Below are 24,228 nucleotides of genomic sequence, written 5' to 3' on the forward strand. Positions count from 1 at the left end.
TCTTTCTCTGCCTTGTATATCTGTTGATATACTATTTCATATAAACCACGTTGTGGTATGTGGCATAGAAAGCATATATGCATTTATAATTCTCTGTGCAAACTGACTTGTTAGACTGAATAATTCATTATGTGACTCTTAACCTGGGTGCCAAACTCTGATTGTGGATGATAAGATGTATCTACATCTACTAGACCAACGTTTGTTATAGTTTCTCAACATGCATAATACAGCATTGATTTCCATTATGAAAGGTTGCATTTTATATGACTATTGATCTACAGTTATGTATAAATCAGCCTTCCATAAGAAATGATCCTTGTTTATGACCAACACAAATTTTAAAATTAATATCTAGAGCTTTCAAGACTGTTTCTTATCACAATCATTTTTTAAAGCCAGATGAAGAAGTCAGGAATGCTTACTAACGTCAGTGTTTTGCTGTTACAATTAGAATTGCCCTATGTGTGACTGGAGTTGCTAATTAGTGCACACTGATTGTCACTGGTTTACTCTCTAGCCTTGGAAAAAGTGCCAAGTGTTTATATGACCTTTGAGAGATGAGCAGTCAGATCTTTAAATACAGATTCTTTCTAACAGGTTTTAATCATGGCATCAGGCTCCCCCATGTTCTCCTTGATCTAGGCATGCCCTACGCCCCTCAACCCCCAAGTTACTGCTCAGCACTCCCCTAAGTGAAATATTCCTGTCTCCTTTGCATTCTCCTCTGGACCAAAGCAGTCCACTGGTCAATTTAATAAACCATTGTAGAAACACAGATTGGGAGAGAATGATCTACTTTCGTTCCTTGATTTTTAATGACTCTCATATCAGAGAATTCTAGGCCAGGCAGAGTGGGAAGGCTCTCACAGGTTATGAACTCCTAAATGCCGTGTTTGCTGTGGCAGCAACGCGGCCTGTGCCCCAGACAGAACCATACCAATCAATATCTGTCTCTTTGATCTCGTCTGTAACATGGGATATTTGCCCCATAGCATACACTAAAAGATAGTGTGAAGACTTCTGAATTCCTGCTCACAAAATGAAGCATCTTAAAAGAAAAAAAAAACTTGTTTCATCATTACTGATTTTTCTTATATCAAGGGTTAAGTGTTCAAAGATCTTCATATGAAAGGTTTACTTTTATTAGGTGGAGGACCACGTGGTTATTTTAGATAATTATGAATTATTCAAATATGATTCATGTCATTCGGGTAATTGATAAAAAATTCTGTTTGTTGTTGCCTTCTGGAAAACATTTTAACATAAAAATGATTACTTAAGTAGTTTTATGTTATATGAAAATCCTAATGAAACTACCCATTATTTTATTTTTTCCCCTGGTGCAATTTATTGTATCTGTTAGTGGCTACTTTCAGATACAATTGCCCAGTTGTGCTCTCAAACTCAGGCTGAACAATTGAGTCAGCTTTCATATTGTTTGGAGTACAGTATGTAAAAACCCCTTTATTCTACTTATGTTCAGAATAAAATTCAGGGTATTTATTACTTTGTATGCATTTAAAACTTTGGTCAAATTACCGGTCTATTATAAATTAGTTATAGTTAAGAAATTCTGGTACATTTGTTTAAATTGCCTTGGAAAAAGTGCCAAGTGTTTATAGTTTTCTGATTAGAAGCCTTTCCAAGTATACAAAATGAATTGTAGGCTACTTAAAGTCTATTCTTTTATTAAAAATATTTTAAAGTTTTATTTTATTTTTTTCAATTACAGTTGACTTTGAATATATCATATTCATTTCAGGTGTATAACTTAGTGGTTAGATATTTATATAATTTATGAAGTGATCCTTATTCTTTTACTGTATTTTTAATTAAAGGAGTATATAATTTAGCTGGCATTAAACTTTGTTTTTCATGTGTGGCATTGATGTTACAAATTTTCCAATGTAAAGTGGGCAAAAGAGAATAAAACTCCTTTAAATCCTCTGTACCACTTTTTTGATTTGATGGGTTTGGTATGTAGAACCATGGGCGAGATTCCAATGACAGCCATGGCTCCTGCACTCCTTGCTCAATCTTCCCTGAAATAAATCTGTAAGAAAGCCTGGCTTTATGCTTTGTGGTGGCTTGGCTGTTCAGAAGTCGCAAATTCTAGTTGCTGTACCTCCTTCAATGGCTCATTTGCTGTTTGACCCATGGAAGTCAATTAATGGGTTTTGTCATTTTTGTGAGGTACGTATAATAATTATAGGAAACCTTAACTAGTTCTTTCATGCCAGGACCCAAAGTATGGTTACATTTAGCAGGGATATTAGTAACAGTCTTGCCTTGACTTTGTCTCTGCAGAAATCATGTGCACAGTTACTACTAGAAAGGCTGGTCTCTGATAATTACTCCATCCCAACTAAATTAACTAATTTGATTCATCCTAATTAAACCTTTTTATTAAAGTTTAATTCAACCTAACTAAGCATGCTTTCTGGCCAAAAACACAGTTTTTTTCTCTTCATGAGAAAATCTTTTTCTCTTTATGAGAAAATATTTTCTCTTTATCTGAAGTATATTTCTCTTTATGAGAAATATACTGTCTGAATGGACTACAATATGCTGGTGGCCTGTGAGTACATTTTCCCAGTAGGGAAATTTGTCATGAAACAAAATATAGACGTAAATGTAAATTCATTTACATAGAATCAGTACAAAGGAATTGGATGGCATTATGACATTAGTGAGGTCTGGATGGAACCAAGAGAGACAAATTGCTGAAGGGGCTTCTACCAAACCAGCCCAAAACCTTGGAATAATTCTGGGAAATTTTTAAGGAAGTTCAAGGATTCCAGCGAAGCATCACACTTCAAGTATTGGGAAAAACTAGAGTTAGTAGGTCAGGCAAAGGTTATAACAATTAAGATTTATTAAAGAAGGTTCTGAGGGGCGGTCAGTTAGCTCAGTTGGTTAGAGCGCGGTGCTCTTAACAACAAGGTTGCTGGTTTGATCCCCACGTGGGCCACTGTGAGCTGCGCCCTCCACACTAGATTGAAACAACTACTTGACTTGGAGCTGATGGGTCCTGGAAAAACACAAATGAGTAAAAGTTTATGAAAAAAAAAAACAAAAAAGAAGGTTCTGAATTGTACCTAGACTTACTTTTATTCCCAAACATTTAGTATGAAAATTTCCATACAGGAAAGTAGAAAGAACTCTGTGTACAGTGAGCATTCATATACCCACCACCCAGATTCTACCTTTGACATTGTATTAGTCTGTTTGTTTAGTCTCTTCATCCTTCCATCCGTCAATCTCAATCTCTTATTTTTATGTATTTCCAAGTAAATTGCAGACAGTTCACTTTTTAAAAACTTTTTACTTTGAAAATGTAAAAATATTCACAACAGCAGATATAACAGTATAATGCAGTCCCATGTACCCATTACCCAGATCCACCAGTTGTCAACATTTTGCTGGTGTTTTATCTTTCCTTCACCCATACTTTTTTTTCTCGAGGAGTTTAAAACAAATAACATACTTTACTCACAAATACTTATATCTCTAACATATAAGGATTTAATACATTACTGTTTAACAAAATTCTTTATTGAATACTGTGTTTCCCCCCAAATAAGACCTAGCCGGACAATCAGCTTTAATGTGCCTTTTGGAGCAAAACTTAATATAAGACTCGATATATTATATTATATTATATTATATTATATTATATTATATTATATTATATTATATTATATTAATCATATCATAGTAATTATATTATATTAAAGACCCGGTCTTATAGTAAAATAAGACCTGGTTTTATATTAATTTTTGCTCAAAAGACACATTAGAGCTGATTGTCTGGCTAGGTCTTATTTGCGGGGAAACACAGTACCTAGTCCTTATAAGTTTGCTTTAATTATCTCTGAAAGTCTTTTTACATTTGCTTTGTTTGAATCAGGATCCAAATGACATTATCTGTAAACTGATGGTTCCATTCAGATACATGATAATATTCCACGCCAGTTATTTTGGCAAGATGACATCATAGATAGTGCTTGTATTTCTTACTACACTTCCTCCAGCACACGATGTCTAGTCATCCCGTCATTAGTGGTGCTAAGACTAATCCATGGATTTGAGTGTTGGCAGGCTGATGCCTCAAATATAAAGTTTACTGTTAAGCAATCACAAATTTGTTATCATTTCCTAGATGCATTAATTTGGACTTTTAAAATGACTTTTCTAACTCATTCATTTCTTCTGCATTTTGTAGTTGGAAGAACTTTTCCCATCAACTACTAGGTAACTTGGAAATGCCTTTTTTTGACCACAAAGACAGGATAAAATGTCAAAATGTTCTGTTCCTTTACTAACCAGTTTTCAGAATAATGAGTTACTGCCCTAGCAGCCTCCAAAGGTTTCTTTGTTTATATTTTTAATTGTGGCAAAATATACATAACATAAAATTTATCGTATTAACTGTTGTTAAGTGTACAGGTCACTAGTCTTAAGTACATTCATGTTGTTGCGCAACCAATCTCCAGAACTTTTTCATGTTATAAACTGAAATAAACCACTCTCCATTTCTCCCTCCTCCAGCCCCTGGCAATCTCCATTGTGCTTTCTCTTTCTATGAGTTTGACTACACTAGGCACCTTGTGTAAGTGGAGTCACACTGTATTTGTCTTTTTGTGACCAGCTTATTTTACTTAGCATAATGTCCTTAACATTCACCCATGTTGTAGCATGTGACAATATTTCTCCTTTTTAAAGATGATATTTTTTTTTTTAAGTCATGGATTTTTATATATTATCTGTGTCAGTCCATTGCAATCATAATTCTTTTTGGTGCTCAAATTGTCCCACCTTTGGCCAATAGGAACCCCTCCAGGATAGTCCCTGAAGGTTTTGACATGACTCAGTAGTCTCTGACAGCTTTCTTACTTTCTGATGTAACAGTGCGTCCCAGGCTCATCTTGTGCAATTCCTGCCCCAGACCTGGAATAGGGAATTTCTCTAAGGTGCCACTGTGCCTTTTAGTATCTAAACACCATAGTCTAGGCAGCAATGTAGGCTTAATTTTTAACTCTTTCCTAATAGTATATTAATTTTTTAAATTATAGTAAGAGTATAATAAGGCCAAACTGTTGCTAACATAGAAATGTGATCTGTTTTTGTGAACCACATTTAAAAGCAGCCTAGCCATCTATGCAGTGATTTGAAGCTATAGCATCACTGTGAGCCTTAAAAAATTGTGATGGCGAGCCACACCCCCGGCCAATTTTACTAGCCTCTATAGGGTACCTGGATTTTACAGAGCTTCCCAGGTAGTGTCACCATGCAGCCAAAGTTAAGAATGCTCATCTAGCAATGAAATCATAACCACAATAAAATAAAAGTTAAAAAAAAAAGATACTTGCACTCTAGAAGTTCTCTTAGTCCAGGATAAATTAGGTTCTAGGCTTTTCTGTATAGCTTGTCTTATACTAACTTGATTAGGGGGGGTCTTAAAAAATGTGGGAATCTCATAAGTAACTCAATTTTAAATGTGTAATATGTCTCCTATTTCTGTTTTACAGATCTGAACAAGCACCCACCTCAGGCTACATGAGGGCACAGTTGGGTCAGTGTGTTGCCACCTTGAAAGAACAGGATAATTCGATCAAAGAAGAGGTACCTAAGCTGTCTGAATCAGTTTTCCTACTCAAAAACATGGACCAGAGGACAAGGGTTAGTCATTTTTCAAAAATAGTTTCAAGATGTATAAGATACTGATTTGAGGACTAGATAAGTTCTTTTTTTTTTTTAGTTATTAGTTTCAGGTGTACAAAACAATGTAATAATTAGAGATTTATACCCCCTCACAAAGTGATAACCCCCTTCCCCAAATCTAGTAACCCTCTGATATTGTATATAGCTGTTACAGTTCCACCGACTCTATTCCCTATGCTGTACTCCACATCCTGTGACTATATGTATATTAAATTATAGTTGACATTCATTATTATTCAGCTTCAGGTGTACACTGCAATGGTCATGCACCTACACTGTCCATGAAGTGGTCTCCCTAATAAGACAAGTGTCCATCGGATACCCTGTAAAATCTTTACAATGTTATTGATTATATTCCCCAAACTGTCCTTTGTATCCCCCTGGCAATCTTGTGGTTACCGATTGTGCTTTCTAATCCTCTTACCTGCTCCCTCACCCCCACTCCACTCCCATCTAGCAACCCTCAGGTTTTCCTCTGTATCTCTGAGACAGTTTCTGATTACTTTGTTCATTTATTCTATTCTTTAGATTCCACATATAAGTGAGATCATATGGTGTTTATCTCTTTGTCTAACTTATTTCACTTAGCATAGTGTTCTCTAAGTCCATCCATATTGTTGCAAATGGTAAGATTTTATTCTTCTTTATGGGTAAGTAATACTCCATTGTATAAATGCACCACAGTTTCTTAATCCAGTCATCTACCGATGGGCATTTCAGTTGTTTCCATGTCTTGGCCATTGTGTGTAGTGCTGCAATAAACATAGGAGTGCATAATTTTTTTCGAATTAGTGTTTTGGGCTTCTCTGGATAGATACCTAAGAGTGGAATTGCTGGGTCATAAGGTAGTTCCAAGAGGAAATAGTTACATTCTTAATAATGATTAATGTATTTGAAAAAGTGATAAGTAATAAGTGAGGTTTTGTGGTTTGTTTTAACTTTCTGATCTCAGGCCTTTTGAATATTGATTTGTGTAGGAATCTCAGTTCCTTACATAAAGCTAATTCAAGTCCTGAACATACTTACCACAACAGAGCCACAACTAAACATATCTACCACAACATTTTCTAAGGAGCTTGGAAGCATCTTATAGCATTCTGGTTTTCTTTCCCCACTCCGTTCTTTAAAAACACTGTGTGGTTTGTCATTCATGTCAATTCAGCAAATACATATTGATCCATTTCTACACACATGTACCAGCCAGATCCATCGGAGGGAAGGAGATAAATAAAACGTGGCCTCATTCTGGGGAAAGGCGCAGTGGGATGCATGTAAAATAAGAAAATGACAAAGAATATAGCCCTTCAGAAAAGGGAGCCAAGCCATCTGGAGATGCAGTGAGGGCAGACTTTATAATGGAAGGAGTAGAGGGGGTGTGAGGGGACTCTTAAAAGACTGACAGGTTTGTTTTGTTTTGTTTAAATTAGTTTTAGGTGTAAAAATGTAATAGTTCAACATTTATACCCCTCACAAAGTGATAACTCCCCTCCCCCAATCTACTACCCTTCTGACATTGTATATAGCTGTTACAGTTCTGCTGATTCTATTCTCTATGTTGTACTCCACATCCTGTGACTATATATGTATATATATGTATATCTATATCTATATACATATATTAAATGTACATATGTATGTATATACATATGCATATATATAAATTATAGTTGACATTCATTATTATTCAGCTTCAGCTTCAGGTGTACACTGCAATGGTCAGGCATCTATACTGTCCATGAAGTAGTCTCCCTAAGACAAGTGTCCATAAAATACCGTACAAAATCTTTAAAATGTTATTGATTATATTCCCCAAACTGTCTTTCATATCCCCATGCCTATATGGTCATTTAATCTATATGACAACAGAAAGAAGAATTTACATTGGGGTAAAGACAGTCTGTTTAATACATGATGCTGGGAAATCTAGACAGACACATGCACAAAACTGAACCTGGACCACCTCCGTACACCATATACAAGAATAAATTCAAAATGGATTAAAGACTTAAATGTAAGATCTGAAATCATAAAACTCTTAGAAAATACAGGAAGTAAACTTGCAGACATTACTCTTAGTCATATTTTTACTGATGTATCCCCTCGGGCAAGGGAAGTAAGAGAAAAAATAAACGTATGGGATTACATCAAACTAAAAAGTTTTTTCACAGCAAAGGACACCATCAATAAAACAAAAAGGGATCCTACTGAATGGGAGAAGACATTTGTCAATGATACATCTGATAAGGGGTTAATATCCAAAATTTATGAAAAACTCATTCAACTCAATACCAAAAAAACAACCCAATTAAAAAATGGGCAGAGGACATGAAGAGACATGTCTCTAAGGAGGACATACAGATGGCCAACAGACATATGAAGAAATGCTCAACCTCACTAATCATTAGAGAAATCCAAATAAAAACCACAATGAGATACCACCTCACCCCAGTCAAAATGGCTATCATCAATAAATCAACAAACAACAAGTGCTGGTGTGGATGTGGAGAAAAGGGAACCCTTCTGTACTGTTGGTGGGATTGCAGATTGGTGCAGCCACTATGGAAAACAGTATGGAGGTATCTCAAAAAACTGGAAATGGAACTACCTTATGACTCAGAATTCCACTCTTAGGTATCTATCCAGAGAAATCCAAAACACTAATTCGAAAAAATTTATGCACCCCTATGTTTATTGCAGCACTTTACACAATAGCCAAGACATGGAAACAACCGAAATGCCCATCGGTAGATGACTGGATTAAGAAACTGTGGTACATTTATACAATGGAGTATTACTCGGCTACAAAGAAGAATGAAATCTTACCATTTGCGACAATATGGATGGACCTAGAGAACATTACTGCTAAGTGAAATAAGTCAGACAGAGGGACAAATACCATATGATCTCACTTACCTGTGGAATCTGAAGAAAAGAATAAATGAACAAACTAATCAGAAACTGTCTCAGAGATGCAGAGAAAAAAAACTGAGGGCTGCTATTATAGATTGGAGGGGTGTGGGGATGAGGGAGAAGGTGAGGGGATTAGAAAGTACAAATTGGTAACCAGAAGACTGACAGGATTTTGACAGTCAAAGAGTACAGGGTAGGGTGACAGGGAAGGGCTGTTATGAGCCAAAGAACAGACACGGGAAAGCCAACATGTATTCAGGAATGGAGTTGGGAGTCATATTCTGTGGCTGACGTGTGGCTCCAGGCTGGAGATGGTGGGCAAGAAAGTCCAAGGTCATCCGGGCCAATTGTGCAGTATCCAGCCCAGGCTAGGGAGCTTGTGTTTAGTTTACTAGATCTTGAAAAGCCTGGAAGCCGCTTGAACAGGACTTATAATAAGATTCTGCATTGCCTTAGGGAATTTCATCTGCTTAGATTAGGATTGAGATCGTGGAGGAGGAAGCCCTGCAGATGTTCAGACAAGACAAGGAGGGGCCTGACTTAGGAGCTGGTGCACAGGGACAGTATGAAGATACTGAACAGAAAATGGAAACTGATGGAGCAAATTCCCAAGGGAAGCACAAGGGGAGGAACCAGATTTAGAGCATTCTCGTTATAGTCTTTGTCTTTATCCAGAAAAGCCATAGTCAAAGAGATGGTCTTTCTTCTCCTAAATGTAATAATGTCTTACGGGTTTGTCTTATTTCAAATTGTTTTTTCATCTGTATACATAATATAGGGTTTTCTGTCTTGGGTCCTTTTTAACTTTTTATTTTCATCATGCACATAGTTCAAGGATTCTACACGTGCCCCTCCTGGAGGCAAGCAAGCCTTGCCACTTCTGTCTCGAAGTCACACACTTGTGTCGCTGTGTGGTCCAGAGCTCCTGCAATTGTTTCTCAAGCCTTTCAGAGCACCTTCAGTCCTTCTCAAGCCCCCACCCTTTTCCTTGTCCCCTAAATTAAAAGAGAATAGGAGGTCTTTTTTAAAGCATATCAAACATACATACATAGAGTGATAAAATGAACCCACCAATCCCATGCCTACCAACACAAATTCACATACAGTATGTTGTTACCGTTGTACCATATTTGTTTCAACTTCCTTCTTTCCCCCTTTTCCTACTTCCCTTCTCCCTTTCTCCTCCTTCTCTCATCTTTTTTCTCTCCCCCTTTCACTTCCCCTCCGCTCCCTTCTCATGCCCTTTCTCTCCTCTCTCCCTTCCTTTTCTCCCTCTCCTTCTCTTCTTCCTCTAGCTTTCTTTCTGCCCTCTTCCCTTCTTGTATAATAAATTATTGCAGCTATAGACACAGCCCCCAATGTGCCTCTCAAGAATCCCGTGCTCCTTTCTAAAAATAACCTTTTGTGTATCCTTCTTGCACACATTTTCATTTTACTGTATTATATGTGCCTCCGTAAAAACAGTTTTGTTTTGGATGAGATATGATACCGTTTGTGTGAATGTTCTTTAAGAAAGAACAATGTTCTTTAGGAATAACAAAACCTCTGTTTTTAGACCCATTCCATATCTGTTGATAAATGTAGATCTTAAAAAGGTTTTTTCAGGCTTCATTGTCAATTTTATTTATTACTGTTTTGTAACAACATTGTTTTCCATTCATGTTCACTACAAATACATCACATCTCCGCTGTGTCAAGGGTGAAATAAGCATTGGTCAAATGCCCTTTGCTATTTAATCATCTGTTTTTCATTTTTTTTAAAGTGTGTTGTTTATATTAGAAAACATATTCCAAGTTCCAGACAATGAATCCAATCATAATTTTTCAAATAATAACTCCATTATTAATGACGGAGCTGCCCAACTAATAATTAAGGAATCGGATGGTATTCTGCTTTGTTCCTTTTTAAATCATCGTAATCTCATTTTACTGACAATCATAAAAATTACCAATAAATTAATGACAAAAATCAATCCTTAAAGATGGAAGTAAGCAAGCAGGTTCACAAACTGTTAGGTTGTGACTGAAGAAATGTATAGCTCCAAAGAACAATGTTACCAAAATGACATGGGCAAGGCATGCCTTGCAAGCTTTAGGACAAAATGCTTTTGTGGTTTCCAGGACTGGTTTCACATCATTCTTTTACAATTTACAATTTAGTAAATTTAGAATTTAGTAAATACTATAGGTTAAATATTTCTCTGTAGATAAAATTCTTAAAAGTAAGAGATTTTCAAAATTTAAGAAAGCTCGACTAGCACTTACTTGGTTAAGAGTCTAATGAAGCTCAGAAATGTTTACTTTGATCTCTTGGGTAAATGGCTAATTAAACAGCCACATGTAAATGATGTTTACCTGTGAGTCCCCTTGCTGTCAGCAGGAGTCAATCTGTCTCTTGAGTAAATACATCATTAAAACCCCGAAACTGAAACTCGGATTATGTCCCCTAGAGACTAGATAAGATCCACAACACTCGCATAACCTATTAAGCAATTACATAATTGAGCTGCATGTTTTAAATCAGAAAAATTTGTAATTACTTTATGTGAAAAAAAAATGAGTTGGGTGCTTCATTAAAATATAAAGTGCTTTAATACTCCTTTTCTCCTAAGTGATGTGTGTTTCCACCCCGGAAAACTCCAGGCAAAGCAGGTGTAGAGTAGGTAGGTCTGGTGAAATCCCTCCACCACTCCCTAAATGAAGTGGTGATTTCTTATTCTTATCTATCGAATACTTATTTGCTGGCTCATGAGAATACTTTCCCTTTATTTTAATGCTACATAGATAAAATCCCCTTCCTCTTCTATAACTTTGATATAACTTAAGTGCTAATGCTTGCATTTCTCTTTAAACACTGAAAAATTACTTCTGGTAAGCAAGAGGAAAGTTCTTGAGGAAGTGTCAGTTAAATCTGTATTTTAAGGGAAAATGTTATCACCTGTCTACATCCATGATTTTTAAATTATCTTGCCTTTCTGTATCTGCATTAATACCATGTTTTCCTGAAAATAAGACCTAACTGGAAAATAAGCCCTAGCATGATTTTTCAGGATGACATCCCCCTGGAACATAAGCCCTAATGCATCTTTGGAGCAAAAATTAATCCCGTGTTTCCCCGAAAATAAGACCTAGCTGGACCATCAGCTGTAATGCGTCTTTTGAGCAAAAATTAATATAAGACCTGGTATTATATTAATTATATTTTTATATTAATATTATGTTATGTTATATTATATTACATTATATTATGTTATATTATATTATGTTATATTATATTATATATTATACCCAGTCTTAGATTGTATTAAAATAAGACCAGGTATTATATTATATTATACCAGGTCTTATACTAAAATAAGACCGGGTCTTTATTAATTTATGCTCCAAAAGACGCATTAAAGCTGATGGTCTGGCTGGGTCTTATTTTCAGGGAAACACGGTAGCACTGATCTACATATAGAAGGGATTTCAGTTTTGTTAAATGCTTTCACATTAACTTTCTTTTTGTATTTGTACCACCATCACAAAAACAGTTTGTTTTTTTTCGAGCTGACATGTTTTTTTAAAAAAAACGAGCAGGGAGAAAACAAACTTGGAATGTTAAAATAAAAAGAAGAAAAGAAAACTGCCCGCTATCTGACTCGCCATATTTAACCTTTTGACATTGTGGTATATGGTTTTTAATATTTAATATGTTGACATGAGTTGTACTGTTTGTGTACACATCTTCTTTTTTCCCGACTTGTCACAAGTGAACTTCCTTTCATACCATCACCTGTTCTGCATCACTTCAAATGGCTGCCCAGAGACCCCTGTAGGAATATTCCACTGTCTCTTTAACCAGGCTCCTATTCTTGAGCATTTGAGTTGTTTTTAATTTTTTTTCCTGTAGTAAAAAAGTTTCAAAGAACATCTGAGCAATTCAGTTTTTACAAAATCATGCCACTTCCTTAGAATAAATTCTTACATGTAAAGTTGTTGGGTCAAAGAGTTTGTCAAACTCCAGTTGTTGGGTCAAAGGCATTTGCTGTGCACTGCCATGTCTCACTCTGGAAGGGTCATCAGAGTTACCAGGAATGGATGAAAATATCGTTTCTCTGGGCGCTTTATGAAACTGGATACTATCAACTTTTTTTTTTTTGAGCACCAAATTGAGAAGTGCAAATGACATCCAATTTTTTTGTTCATTTGACCTTTATATTATAATTGAGGTCAAACTTTTCCCCTACCTATTTATTAGCCATTTGTATTTCTTCTTTTATAATTTGCTAGTTCATGTTCTTTGCTCATTTTTCTATTAGGTTAGTAATATTTTTTCTTATTGACTTGTAAGAACTCTTTTTTTATAAATTTGTATAATTCATTGCAATATTTTGAGCAGTTTGATTTTCAACTTTTATTTTTCTTAATGGTGTTTTGGACACAAAGTCTTTTCCATTAATATCTTTATTTATCTATTTATGCATTTGAGTATTACAATTGATAAGTTTCTGGATGTAAAGTAAGAGTCAGCCTTCATGACTCTTGGGTTCTCGACTTAGCAAGATCCATATTTAAACTGAACTTTGAGAAAAATTCGAGTAAAATTGAGCCAATAATTCTAGGTATCCTGCTAAGTGTAATTCATAGGACACTTTATCTTTCTTAAGATCTGAAATATGGAGTTATCACCACTGGTCATTTTGCAAATAGTATGTGCCTTAGCATTCAATTTCTGAGTCTTTTCTGCTGGCTCCTGGGAAGGCAGAAAAGTTTGTTGGAATTGACTTAGGCTTCAGACTGCTAAGAACAGTGAGACAGTCTCCAGTCCTCCCTCCTTGCCTCCAAATGCGTGAAATCAAAGAGAGCTTTATTAGCTAACAGATAAGTTGGAACCAGTGCACAGTCTGTTCATAAGCATTATCAGAAGGCCCATGGTAAAAATTGGTGGCATTTTTCAGAGAGCTCCGATTTGCAGAGTGTTTTCACACACAGCATGAGATATGTAAAGCAGCTTGTTCACTCTTCTGTGGACTTTTGTTCCATTGCTGGTATGGGTTAGTGTTGTCAGTCTTAGACTGCAAGCTCCTTCAAATTAGGCGCTTCTTTAGAAATACACCTTTATAAAAGATCTACAAACAATACAGATGTTTTTTCCTGACTCTGCACAAGTTGTTTTTGACTAGAATTGTTCTGACAATTCCGTGTCTGAGATTGACTTTTGTTTCAGCCCTTGCTTTTCATTATTCCTTGCTTGGTAGAGACTTGTATTGTGGATTCCTTTACGATGGATGATGACACATTGGGCAGATCTGCTGCTCTCTCTGTTGACTCCATGGTCCAGTAGAAGTCAATCCAACCATTCCATGTTGTAATTTGATCATTCATCAAAATTCTTACAGATATAAAATACTCATATTTGAGAAATTATACAAAGAATTATTTTAAAAGATGAGTCTTTTTATAAATGTCTCTGTCAAAAAAGTAAAAAAATCCTAGAGATATGAGTAATGAGTAGTGAAGATAAATTAGATAAAAATACATGAAATAAATGAAAACCTGCAGTATGCTAACCACTTTACTTACCTCACCATGGTAAAAAAAAGACTTAGTGTAGAACTGTTGGCTGTGGTGACATTTTTATCAAGTATACAAGAACTTATTAGAAAGATATTTGCAGTATTATTGTAACATTTTATTCTGTGTTCTTTTGAAGTCCAGTTGGAACCCAGCTAAAGCAAAAGAGGGTCTGATATGAAAGGGATATGCTAAACAGTGATATAAATTGTGTGTCATCACTGAGAGACTTGTGAGAAGTTATGAGTCATTGATAATCCAAACAGTTTCCATTGTCTGCAAATTCTACAGGACAAAGTGTGGAAAGCTTCAACAGTCCTTTAATAATTTTCTTTTTAAAATGTGTGTTAAGACGGTGGCTATTACGAAGTCATATGAGGGAGAAATACATATTTGAAATAATTTCAGCAAGTTCGGATTATTTTAAATGTCAGAAAGGAAATTGTAGCTTTCACTACAGAATTTGGGCCAATTCTTTTTGTTCATATTCTGAAATGCTTTTCACATACCCAGATTATTGGGCCCGCAGAATACAAGCTTAACTCTCTTTGGGGACAGCCTAGGTCAGGAAGGGTAGATATCTAGAAACGAGACACATCAGCATACTCTGAAGAGCACACTGATGGTTGAGAGATGGTAGTTGAAGGAGGTGGTACTACTCTTCACCCCTCTCTTTCTGGACAGATTCTGGAAGTAGGTACAGAGCAGCTGAGGCAGCTGAGCAGCTGAGATTTGGGCTTAATGGCAGCCAGTCATGGGAGCCAGCCTGAGCTTCAAGGGCAGGGCTCTATGCTTAACCCCACTCTGCAGAAACAGGGATACTGTGCAGATCATCCCAACAGAGAATTATCACAACTGGAGTAAAATCCAGGGACTACTTTATACAAAAAGAGGAAAAGCTCCTAGTTACTATAGAACTGAACCTCAGACAGGTCCTGGCTGCAAGGCCAACTTGACACCACGTCCTTTGTCTGAGGCAACTAGAACTCCTTAAATCCCCTAAAATCAGCTGCTTCAGTCTCTAGAATAGGCCGCAGGCCCAGGAGGCCAGGCAGTCCTAGCGAGAGCAAAGGGTAGGAGCTTTGCAGGGATATCAAGGCTGATGGCAGTGGTCTTGTGTGTTCAAAGTCAAACTTGCAAGCGCAGTTCTTCCGCATTCTGCCTCAGTGAGTCTCCCTGTCAGGGTATTTTTGCCTTCTTTCATGTAAATTACAAGGAAAGATTATTATCTTGCTCACTTGATAATTATGTTGCTACCGCTTTACTTTTGGACTAACGATGACCTGTGAGACTTTGTCCAGTTCCTCTCTTCATATTAATGTGTAGAGTCTCATCTCCATTTCCCACAGGATAGGTTGGACACGGACCTGTATTTATTACTGTTGTAAGATACTGGTGAAAGGTCAACACCACCGACAAGGTTTCCTCTCCCAACCACCTGAGCACATTACCACTTCCCAGAAGGAAGTGAGAGAGAAACATACACGCTGGCAGCAGGACAATGTCATCATTGATTGTTTTACTCTTGCTACCAGTGTATTTTTAGGAGTGCTGACCTGGAAATTAAGAGACATTGGTATTAACCTGTCCTGTAATTGCCACTTTTTCTCAACCTCTCAAGTTGGCTGTGATAAAATCTCTGCCCACCTCGATGCCCAGGACACATGAGGTTATATGGGTAAGACAGTTCAGTGCCCTTTGAAAACAGATAGGCAGTGTGGCAGATAAGTTTCCCTAGCTCCACAGCAGACTTAGTAGCAAAATGCAGAGCATCTATATTCTCGATCGAAGATTATGGTTTAGAACAAGGTCAGTTCTCTTTCTGCTTAGTGTCTCCTCCTCAGCCACCAAGTTTTCCTCCAGTCTTCCCATTTGGGGGAAGTTCAGAGGCCAATTGTAGAAGGACGGGTATACCATGAGGTCACATTTTTCCAGATCTTTCTCAATTCAAACCAATGGATTCATGCAATGAAAAGGAAAAATCTTTGATAAACCAGCCTAGATTAACAGAGGTGGTCATATGTCATACACATATTTGACAAGTAGAAGAACACTTCTGCATTACATAAGATTGAGTCCTCAAAAAAAAAATGAATTATTTCTAGTGTAAGTTGTTGTAAAGAATTAAATTCTGCCAGAAAATAATCAGATGTTATTTTATCTTGAAGACATTTTAATTTTAGTTAAATGGCAGGAAGCAAATTAAATCCTAAGTAAAGCTTAACCTAAAATTATATTTGAAGCCTGAGTCTTGAGACCAAGGGGAATGTAGCTACAATTTGTTTTTATTTCTTTGTGCTTTCTTTTAAACACTGTAGGCAACAGCATTATTGAAAAGAGCCCTTACAGAAGAGTGTGAAGCTAGGTCAGCTGTTCACAGTAATGGATTCTCTTGCAACTTGCCATCTATTCTGAATGACAATAGTGGAATAAAGGAAGCAAAACCGGCTCTATGGCTCAACAGTGTTCTTACAAGGGAACAAGGTACTATTGTTAAGCGGGCTATCCATAGCAAAAGTGCATTCAGAGTCAACCCAACACCCTCTCTCAAGGTATACCTATGAAATAGAGCGGACTAGAGAATACTTCTGATCTTGATATGCATAACGTGTTATTTGTTTTATACCACCTTCTGATAAATACATGATTTTGTTTAGCCTAACAGGAATAGGAAATCTCATTATAGGTCTGCAGTTCTGCTGAATTTCCAATAAATTAAGTTTTTATAAGTTATGAATCTTAAAAAGTAATCACTTGGCAGTAGATCATTTTGATCATCCTACTAAGATGGAGACGCGTCCATTAAAATGATTCCATAAAGAGCTTCACATACAGTACTGTGAAGTTTTTGATATCACTTAATATAATTTACTCATAACTTATACACATTCTTTTCCATTATAAGTCTGAACAGATGAATAAGAATCAATGGATTTATGCCCCCCCAACATTCGAAAACTAATTTTTAGTATCCAGAATTGTGATTGCTTCAGCATTACAGTTACGGCATGCCAGTAAATGGCTGTAGGGGTATTTCCAGGAGAGCTCAGGATGTGTTCAGAAATCGATATACATGCACAGGACGAGAGGCTCACTTGTTTTAAGCCCCACTCGGACTTCATAGGTGTCAGGCTAAATTATTTTACATGAAAACAACATCAAGAAAACTTAGTTTTAGAATAGGTTTTCTTTTAGGAATAGTACTATTTCAGACAAGGAATGAACTAACCAAAAAAAGGAGGTGAGGAGGTAGTGAAAATAAAGAGGAATGGTAGTTTAAAAAAACAAAGGCCTAGTCCATAACTATAACTCTGAAATACATTTTTATTATCATGTGTTTGGTTTTTAGAAGTTTCGAGTGACCGTGTTGACGAGAGCAAGGAAGAAAGCATGGCAGTAAAGATTCCAATCACAGGTAAAGTTATGGTTGCCTGAGAGTTTCAAACACAGGAGTCAACCTTCTCATATAATCAGAACATTCTAGGTTAGTGGTTTGTGGACTCTGCTCAGAGCAGGTATGTTCTAACTGCTGCATATTGGAGCAGGAGATTCAGCATACGAGCACATCATCGTAACCTGCGAGCTTACATAGCACAAACTAAGGTGGAAAATAACCGTGTCTGTGGAACTCTTCCTGATCATGTTGTACACGTACACATGTGAGCATCCCTATCACGTGCCTCACAGCACCTGCGTCTGTGTGAAAAGGTCGATCTCCCAGGGGAACTCCCAGTCATTATGTGGCAAACTACAGATGTTTCTGATTTCACTCTTTTTTTTCTCATGATAATTGAATGTGTATCATTAAAATAAGAGCAGAGGGAAAAAAGTGCCAGACAGGAAGCTTTCTTGTGCTGGAGTCACAAAGCCTGTCTGATAATTTAAAATTTTTAGCAATAAGGTTTCATCAAGACCTATTAAGATTTCTGCACATATGTTAGGCTTGTTTAGATGAAATCTGAATATCATTACTTTTTTCAGTTTTAGACTATCAACAGCAGCAATTAGTATTCTGAACAGAGTTCTATTTGTCGTACATCTAAATTTAGTAGTACCTTATTTTGTAAAGTGGCATGCTATTTCATTATAAATTCAAAGGTCTGACTTTAAATATTTATACCAGTAAATACACTGTTGCACTGAGGTACCGACCGAGGCATGCATCTGCATGTGTGGTAGTTGTGTTGTTTATATGCAGAAAGGAATGGCTTTCTTTTATGGCCATACAATTCATGGCCTGATGATTAATTTTTTAAAGCCATGTTTCTATGATGAACTCTGGTTTTGAAAAAGTAGTTTATAGTAGAGCAATTATTGTATGTATTCTGTGTCAGTTAATATTTCACTCCAAAATACAGAGGTTTTCTCTTAAACGTTTCCCAGTGATATGTTTATTGCATTTTTGTTCTTCATTTTGAGAAAACTCTGGTAGAGTTCCCTCTTTTTCTTTTTTCCTTTTGTTAAATAGAAATGTAAATGATCACAAATTATAAATAACCAATAAGTCATTTGGATGCTTTTCTTTTGCATTTACCTTTGGGTGCAGAAGTATCTAATGACCTCTGAATTGATTTTAATTAAAATTGTAAAGGTTTATTGGGGAGAAACCAGGAAGTGGCCTAGTTGCCCATTCTTACTTGTCTTTTAAGTATTCTTTCCCTTGCTGCAAGTAGATGACTCTCCTCAAAATTCATGCAAATGTTATTTTCTCATAGAATTTTTTATTGAGGAAAAATTGACATATAACACTATATTAGTTTCAGGTGTACAGTGTAATAATTCAATATTTGTATACATTGCACAGTGATCACCACAGTAGGTCTAGCTAACATTCATCATCACACACAGTTACAAAAAATATTTTTGCTTGTAATGAGAACTTTTAAGATTTACTCTCCTAGCAATGTTCAAATATGCAATAGTGTTATTAACCTTAGTCACCTCCCCGTGACTTATTTATTTTATAACTAAGATTTGTACTTTTTTTTGGCCTTTTTTAAAATTTGTTTTTCAATTACAGTTGGCATACAATATTATATTAATTTCCGGTGTATAACATAGTGATTAGACATTTATATAACTTAGGAAGGGATCACTCTGATAAGTCTAGTACCCCCGACACCATAGGTAGTTATTACAATATTATTGACTATATGCTGTACTTGCTGTAAAACTAGCAATTTGTACTTCTTAATCCCTTTCACCTTTTCACCTATCCCCAACACTCCTCCCATCTGGCAACCATCAATTTGTTCTCTGTATCTATGAGTTTGTTTCTGTTTTGTTTGTTCATTTACTTTGTTTTTAGATTCCACATATAAGTGAAATCATATGGTGATTTGTCTTTCTCTGTCTGACTTATTTCACTTAGCTTAGTACCCTCTAGGTCCATCCAGGGTGTTGCAAATGGTAAGATTTCATTTTTTTATGGCTGAGTAATATTCCTTTGTATATACGTACCACATATTTTTTATCCAACTGTCTGTTAATGGAAACTTAGGTTCTTCTATATTTGGGGCTATTGTAAATAATGCTGCAATGAACATAGGAATGCTTTTTTTTTTTTTTGAATTGGTGTTTTGGATTTCTTCAGATAAATACCCAGAAGTAGAATTGCTAGATCATAAGGTAGTTCTATATTTAACTTTTTGAGGAACGTCCATATAGTTTTCTATAGTGGCTGTACCAATTTACAGTCCCACTAACTGTACCCAAGGGTTCCCTTTTTTTCATACCCTCGCCAACACTTTTTGTTTGTTGATTTATATGTAATGGCCATTCTGACAGGTGTGAGGTGATACCTCATTGTGGTTTTAATTTGCAGCAAATTTGTACCTTTTGATCCCCTTCCCTCATTTCGCCCACCTCCCCACCCGCTGCTTCTGGCAACCACCAATTCTATCTCATAGAATTTCTTTATAAGAGAAGACATAATTAAGTACCAGAGTTTCAAATTTTTCTTCATGCAGAAAGAGGGGTGATGAGCCTAGAAGTAATAGGGCTATTTGCCATTAAGATTTTCAAAGAAATTGTAATTCCAACCTGCCATCCATCGGTAGTAGGCAGTTTAAAAAGAAAAATGCTTTGTGCTTGTTACATGCCAAAGTATTAGACATAAAATAACTTGGGAGATAAGGGGGGGAAAAACTTTCAAAGCCATTTACTTTTTTCGAGTATTGCTGTTCTGCCCTTGCCACCAACCACACTGTCTTCATCCTTTGCTCCCCACCCACTGGACCTCCCAGGAAGTTAATGTGTGAGGCCCTCATTCACTTTGGCTCTGCTTCACTATTATTCTGTCTGTCATTGAAGTCACTTTGATCTCTAAGTTCTTGACCATCATTTCTTTATTAAATTTTTGTATCTTTTGTCATAATTATTTGTAGATTTGGCCTTTGGTAAAGCAAGGCAAGTGTACAGTTTGATTTAAGATAGATCCTGCCTCCTCCTTTATAATACTTCTGTTGAGGCTTTCCTGTTTGTATGGGCTGCATTCTTTCTAGAATATTCCAAAGAAAAGGAATATTTCAGAGGCTGTCCTCTAGAAGTGGAGGAGATGTGGCAGTTGAGCCTGGGCTTTGGCATCAGCCATCAGTGTCTGCTTTTTACTCCCTGCTCATTTCTTCATCTCTCCGAGCATCTGTATTGGAAAATTAGATATACATAGTACCTGGCAAGATTGTCTTAAAGTTTAAATAAGGTCATGTGTATGAAAGTCCCAAACATGTATGAAACACTCATACATGTTAGCTATGATTCTACTAATAATATTCATGTGACTGTTAGTAGTAGTATTGGTCTTATGCACTGGCCCCATTTCAAACCAGTGACATCTAGTTAAAAGGAACCTCACAAAACAAACTCAAGAGGAAAATAAGCAGGGGCGATAGGGTGTTGTGCCACAGGAAGAGTAAGCCTGAAATGAGTCCTGGAAGGGCGCCTGGACACCGCCAGCCTGTTTGTTATTCTGACAGCTGCTTGCCTTCCTCAGTCGCAGTGCTGCTCTAATTCCTCGTAGACCACGCTTCCTGATAGTACCACTAAATGAGTTTCTGCAAGAAATTTCCACTTGAGAACTCAAGTGATGATTTGAATCCAGAAGGATGTTTACTTATCAAAAAAACTTGAAGAGAGTTTCATGCACCTTTTGGAACTTCTAATTAGTCCCATAAAGAAACCTTTGAAGAAGAATCACAAAAGCTGATGAAGTGGCTACTGCTGGGTGGTCTCTCTGATCAAGGCCCCGCTGTCTGTGCGTGATGTGCACTCATGTGAGGACGTCGCAGGGTTCCTGATCACCAGGTGACAGTCCTCCCTACTGTGCCGCCTCAGAAGGTTGATGATCTGATGCAGCATTTTCCCAAATGTGATGTGTGCGGTACTCCACCTAGAAGATACTGCAAGGAATACATATCTTGTGGCTAAACTCTGGTCTGGTCTCTCTCTCCCTCTGCAGCATGCACAACACACAGGAGTATGTTGAAGACTTTTAGGAGACTGTCAGTAAATGAACTGTTTAGAAGTGTGAACCTAGAGTCAAATAACTTACTTTCTATTTGAAAATGGAATCCTTCCTATAAACAGCCAACAGAATTAATGTTCTATGGAACATGTTTTGGGAAATATACACGCATGTGGAACGTTTTTTAAAACCTTAAGTCTAATGAGGGCATCAGTTTTCTCAACTAAAATTATCATCAATGTTCTCCTGTGGTTCCTTTTTGTGGGAACCTCCCTTGTGGATGAGATTGCTTTATAATGACACTTAGGGCTGGCTACTTTAGTGTAACTCAACCTAGATGATGCTATGATTGAAATTTACTTGTTTAAACTGCTCCCAAACTGATCACCAGCAGGTTACAATGGTGGGGAAACACACTTCTTCAGTGTGGGTCCTTCTGTGTGACTTTATTTGCTTTGCAGCTATCTCAAAGGGATATAGTAAAAAAAAAGAGGCTGAGGTAAAATGCAGGCCAGGCACCAGGAGGTTGGGCAGAATGCTCTGAGGTTATACCACTTTCAGAATAATGGGGACCCTGGGGAAGTGTAACCTGAGAAGGGCACAAAAGCTGTCTTTAAATATTTGTAGGGCTGCCATGTAGAAGGCAGAATGTTAACTGAGCATAATTATAGAGTGTAGCTTAGGGGGCCCTGTTTGTGAGTGTTGCAGGGATGGAATTCACAGCTCAATAACGGAAAAACTTTCTAGCTCTTCATATCAGCAAAACTAAACTGAATGTCTTCCAGGTGTGAGATTCTGTGCTGGGTGCTTGAACCATGGTGGGAACTTCCTCTCTAGAGGGGCACTATGGAAGGAATTCTCATTTCTAGGAATTCTGACTTACTTTCTAATGCTAAGAGACTGTGATTCTCAGTCCATATTAAAGAAATCAAACATGCCAACTTTCTCATTTCTTAATTCCCCTTTCTTATTTGTGTATCACCCCCACACATAAGTCTTTTTGGAAGAGGGGCACATCCTTATAGAGTTTGCTGTCACTCTGAAGGCATCTGCTTTGCTAACCATCATTATGAAGAGTGTGAGTTTCATAACTTTAGCTTCTGTAATCTGTGCTAAAGTATGCAGTGGTGCTTCAGTTTTCGAATGTAATCCGTTCCAGAAGACCATTTGAGTTCTGAAACTTTCGAAAACTGGTTTCCCCATAGAAAGTAATGCAAAATGGATGAATCCATTACTTACCTTTAAAATCAACCCCTAAAACTGCAAATTTAGCATGAATTTTACTATCTAATGATACCATAGATTCATAAAATTTATGGCGTTCGTAAACTGAAATGTTCGTCAATGGAGACATTCAAAAACTTAGGTACCACTACATAGAAACCCTCCGATATACACCCCCCACACACACAACCAGAGTAAGTGTTCCCACGGCCTGTGTGACCTGTTTTTAATACCATCTACCCCTTTCATTAGTCTAGTTCACACTAAAGAACCAGGTAGAAATCAAAGATTAATGTTCACCTCTGTGAACATTGTATATAGAACTTATTCTATATATAATAAATAGTATATCATTTGCATGTACATTATACCTTTTCTTGGGAATACCATGGACAGCAAAAGACTGGGTCCCTGCCCTCACTAAGCCTCCATCATTTCTCATCTTCACAACGGCCCTATGGGGTAAATAGACAATCCAACAGAAACTTAGAGAGGTTGAGTCCTGCTCAAGACCATATAGCTAGTGTATTAGATCTGGAATTAAACTCAAACTTCAGGGTTTAAGCCCTGGACGCCTTCTGTTCTACCACCCTGCCTCTTTTGTTTTATAACAGAAGGAGACCACACCAGGATGTCTGGATTAATTAAATGACAGCATGTATCACAACACAAGATGATCTCCAGAAGGATGCTTTTGAGAGCAGCGATGGGCATAGTTGTATCTTTGCTTTCTCTTGTGTTAGGCCTGCAGAGGTGGGCGGCTTGCAAGGATTCCTGGGTATGGATTGTACCAAGAGGGATGCCCTTTATAAAGAGGGGAAAATCTGAGTACACTTAGGCCTGAGACCACGTGCAGGCAGTAGGATATTCAGGTGTTTCCCTGAAACACTTAGGCCAGAATGAAAGCTTAAGACTCCCTCAGAAAGTCTCCCTCTGAACTGCTTACACCCGCAAAGTAAAATTTCCCACATTGGTAATTTTACTTGTAACTCTCAAACATGAAATTTGCATTTGAGAGTTAAATGAATTTTAGTTTTAGTAAATCATGCGACTTATGCGAAATATCGTAGAAACCCATCACCTAGCATAGTAGCTGGCATATTTTGTCAAACAAATGAATAAAAACGAGAGTATTAAGGAGTTCCCTTAAATGCTTGTTGATTCAGGCCAAAATACTATCTCTTTCAGTCATTCACTCCACCAGTACTTTTCCCACCCCACGTGCCCATCCTGGCAAAACTCATCTCCTTAAGCTCCATGTGAAAAGGGCTCTCAGCTTTTATCTCAAGAGGATTAAGTCTCTAAGAATGTCCATTCAGCCTCTCATTCTTTTGACTCCAATTCTCTTG

At 37.0% G+C, this 24,228-nt stretch overlaps 1 protein-coding gene across 13 annotated transcripts in view; it reads left to right on the forward strand.

The window, feature by feature from the left end:
• Positions 1–24,228, forward strand: part of KIZ (kizuna centrosomal protein) — a 147,384-nt gene that overhangs the window by 85,162 nt on the left and 37,994 nt on the right. For 7 of the 13 annotated variants that reach the window (XR_013992274.1, XM_081033947.1, XM_081033953.1 and 4 more), the window contains 3 exons: positions 5,535–5,685; positions 16,512–16,677; positions 17,543–17,608. Coding sequence is in view for 12 of the 13 variants with exons in the window: in XM_081033947.1 (XP_080890073.1) it covers positions 5,535–5,685; positions 16,512–16,677; positions 17,543–17,608 (383 nt within the window). In the remaining variant the exon portion in view is untranslated. The remainder of the gene's footprint in view (positions 1–5,534; positions 5,686–16,511; positions 16,678–17,542; positions 17,609–24,228) is intronic. The other 6 variants (XM_081033949.1, XM_081033955.1, XM_081033951.1 and 3 more) reach the window with 1 other exon arrangement.

The sequence above is a fragment of the Rhinolophus hipposideros genome, assembly GCF_964194185.1.
Source record: "Rhinolophus hipposideros genome assembly, chromosome: 22".
Taxonomy (NCBI): Eukaryota; Metazoa; Chordata; class Mammalia; order Chiroptera; family Rhinolophidae; genus Rhinolophus; species Rhinolophus hipposideros.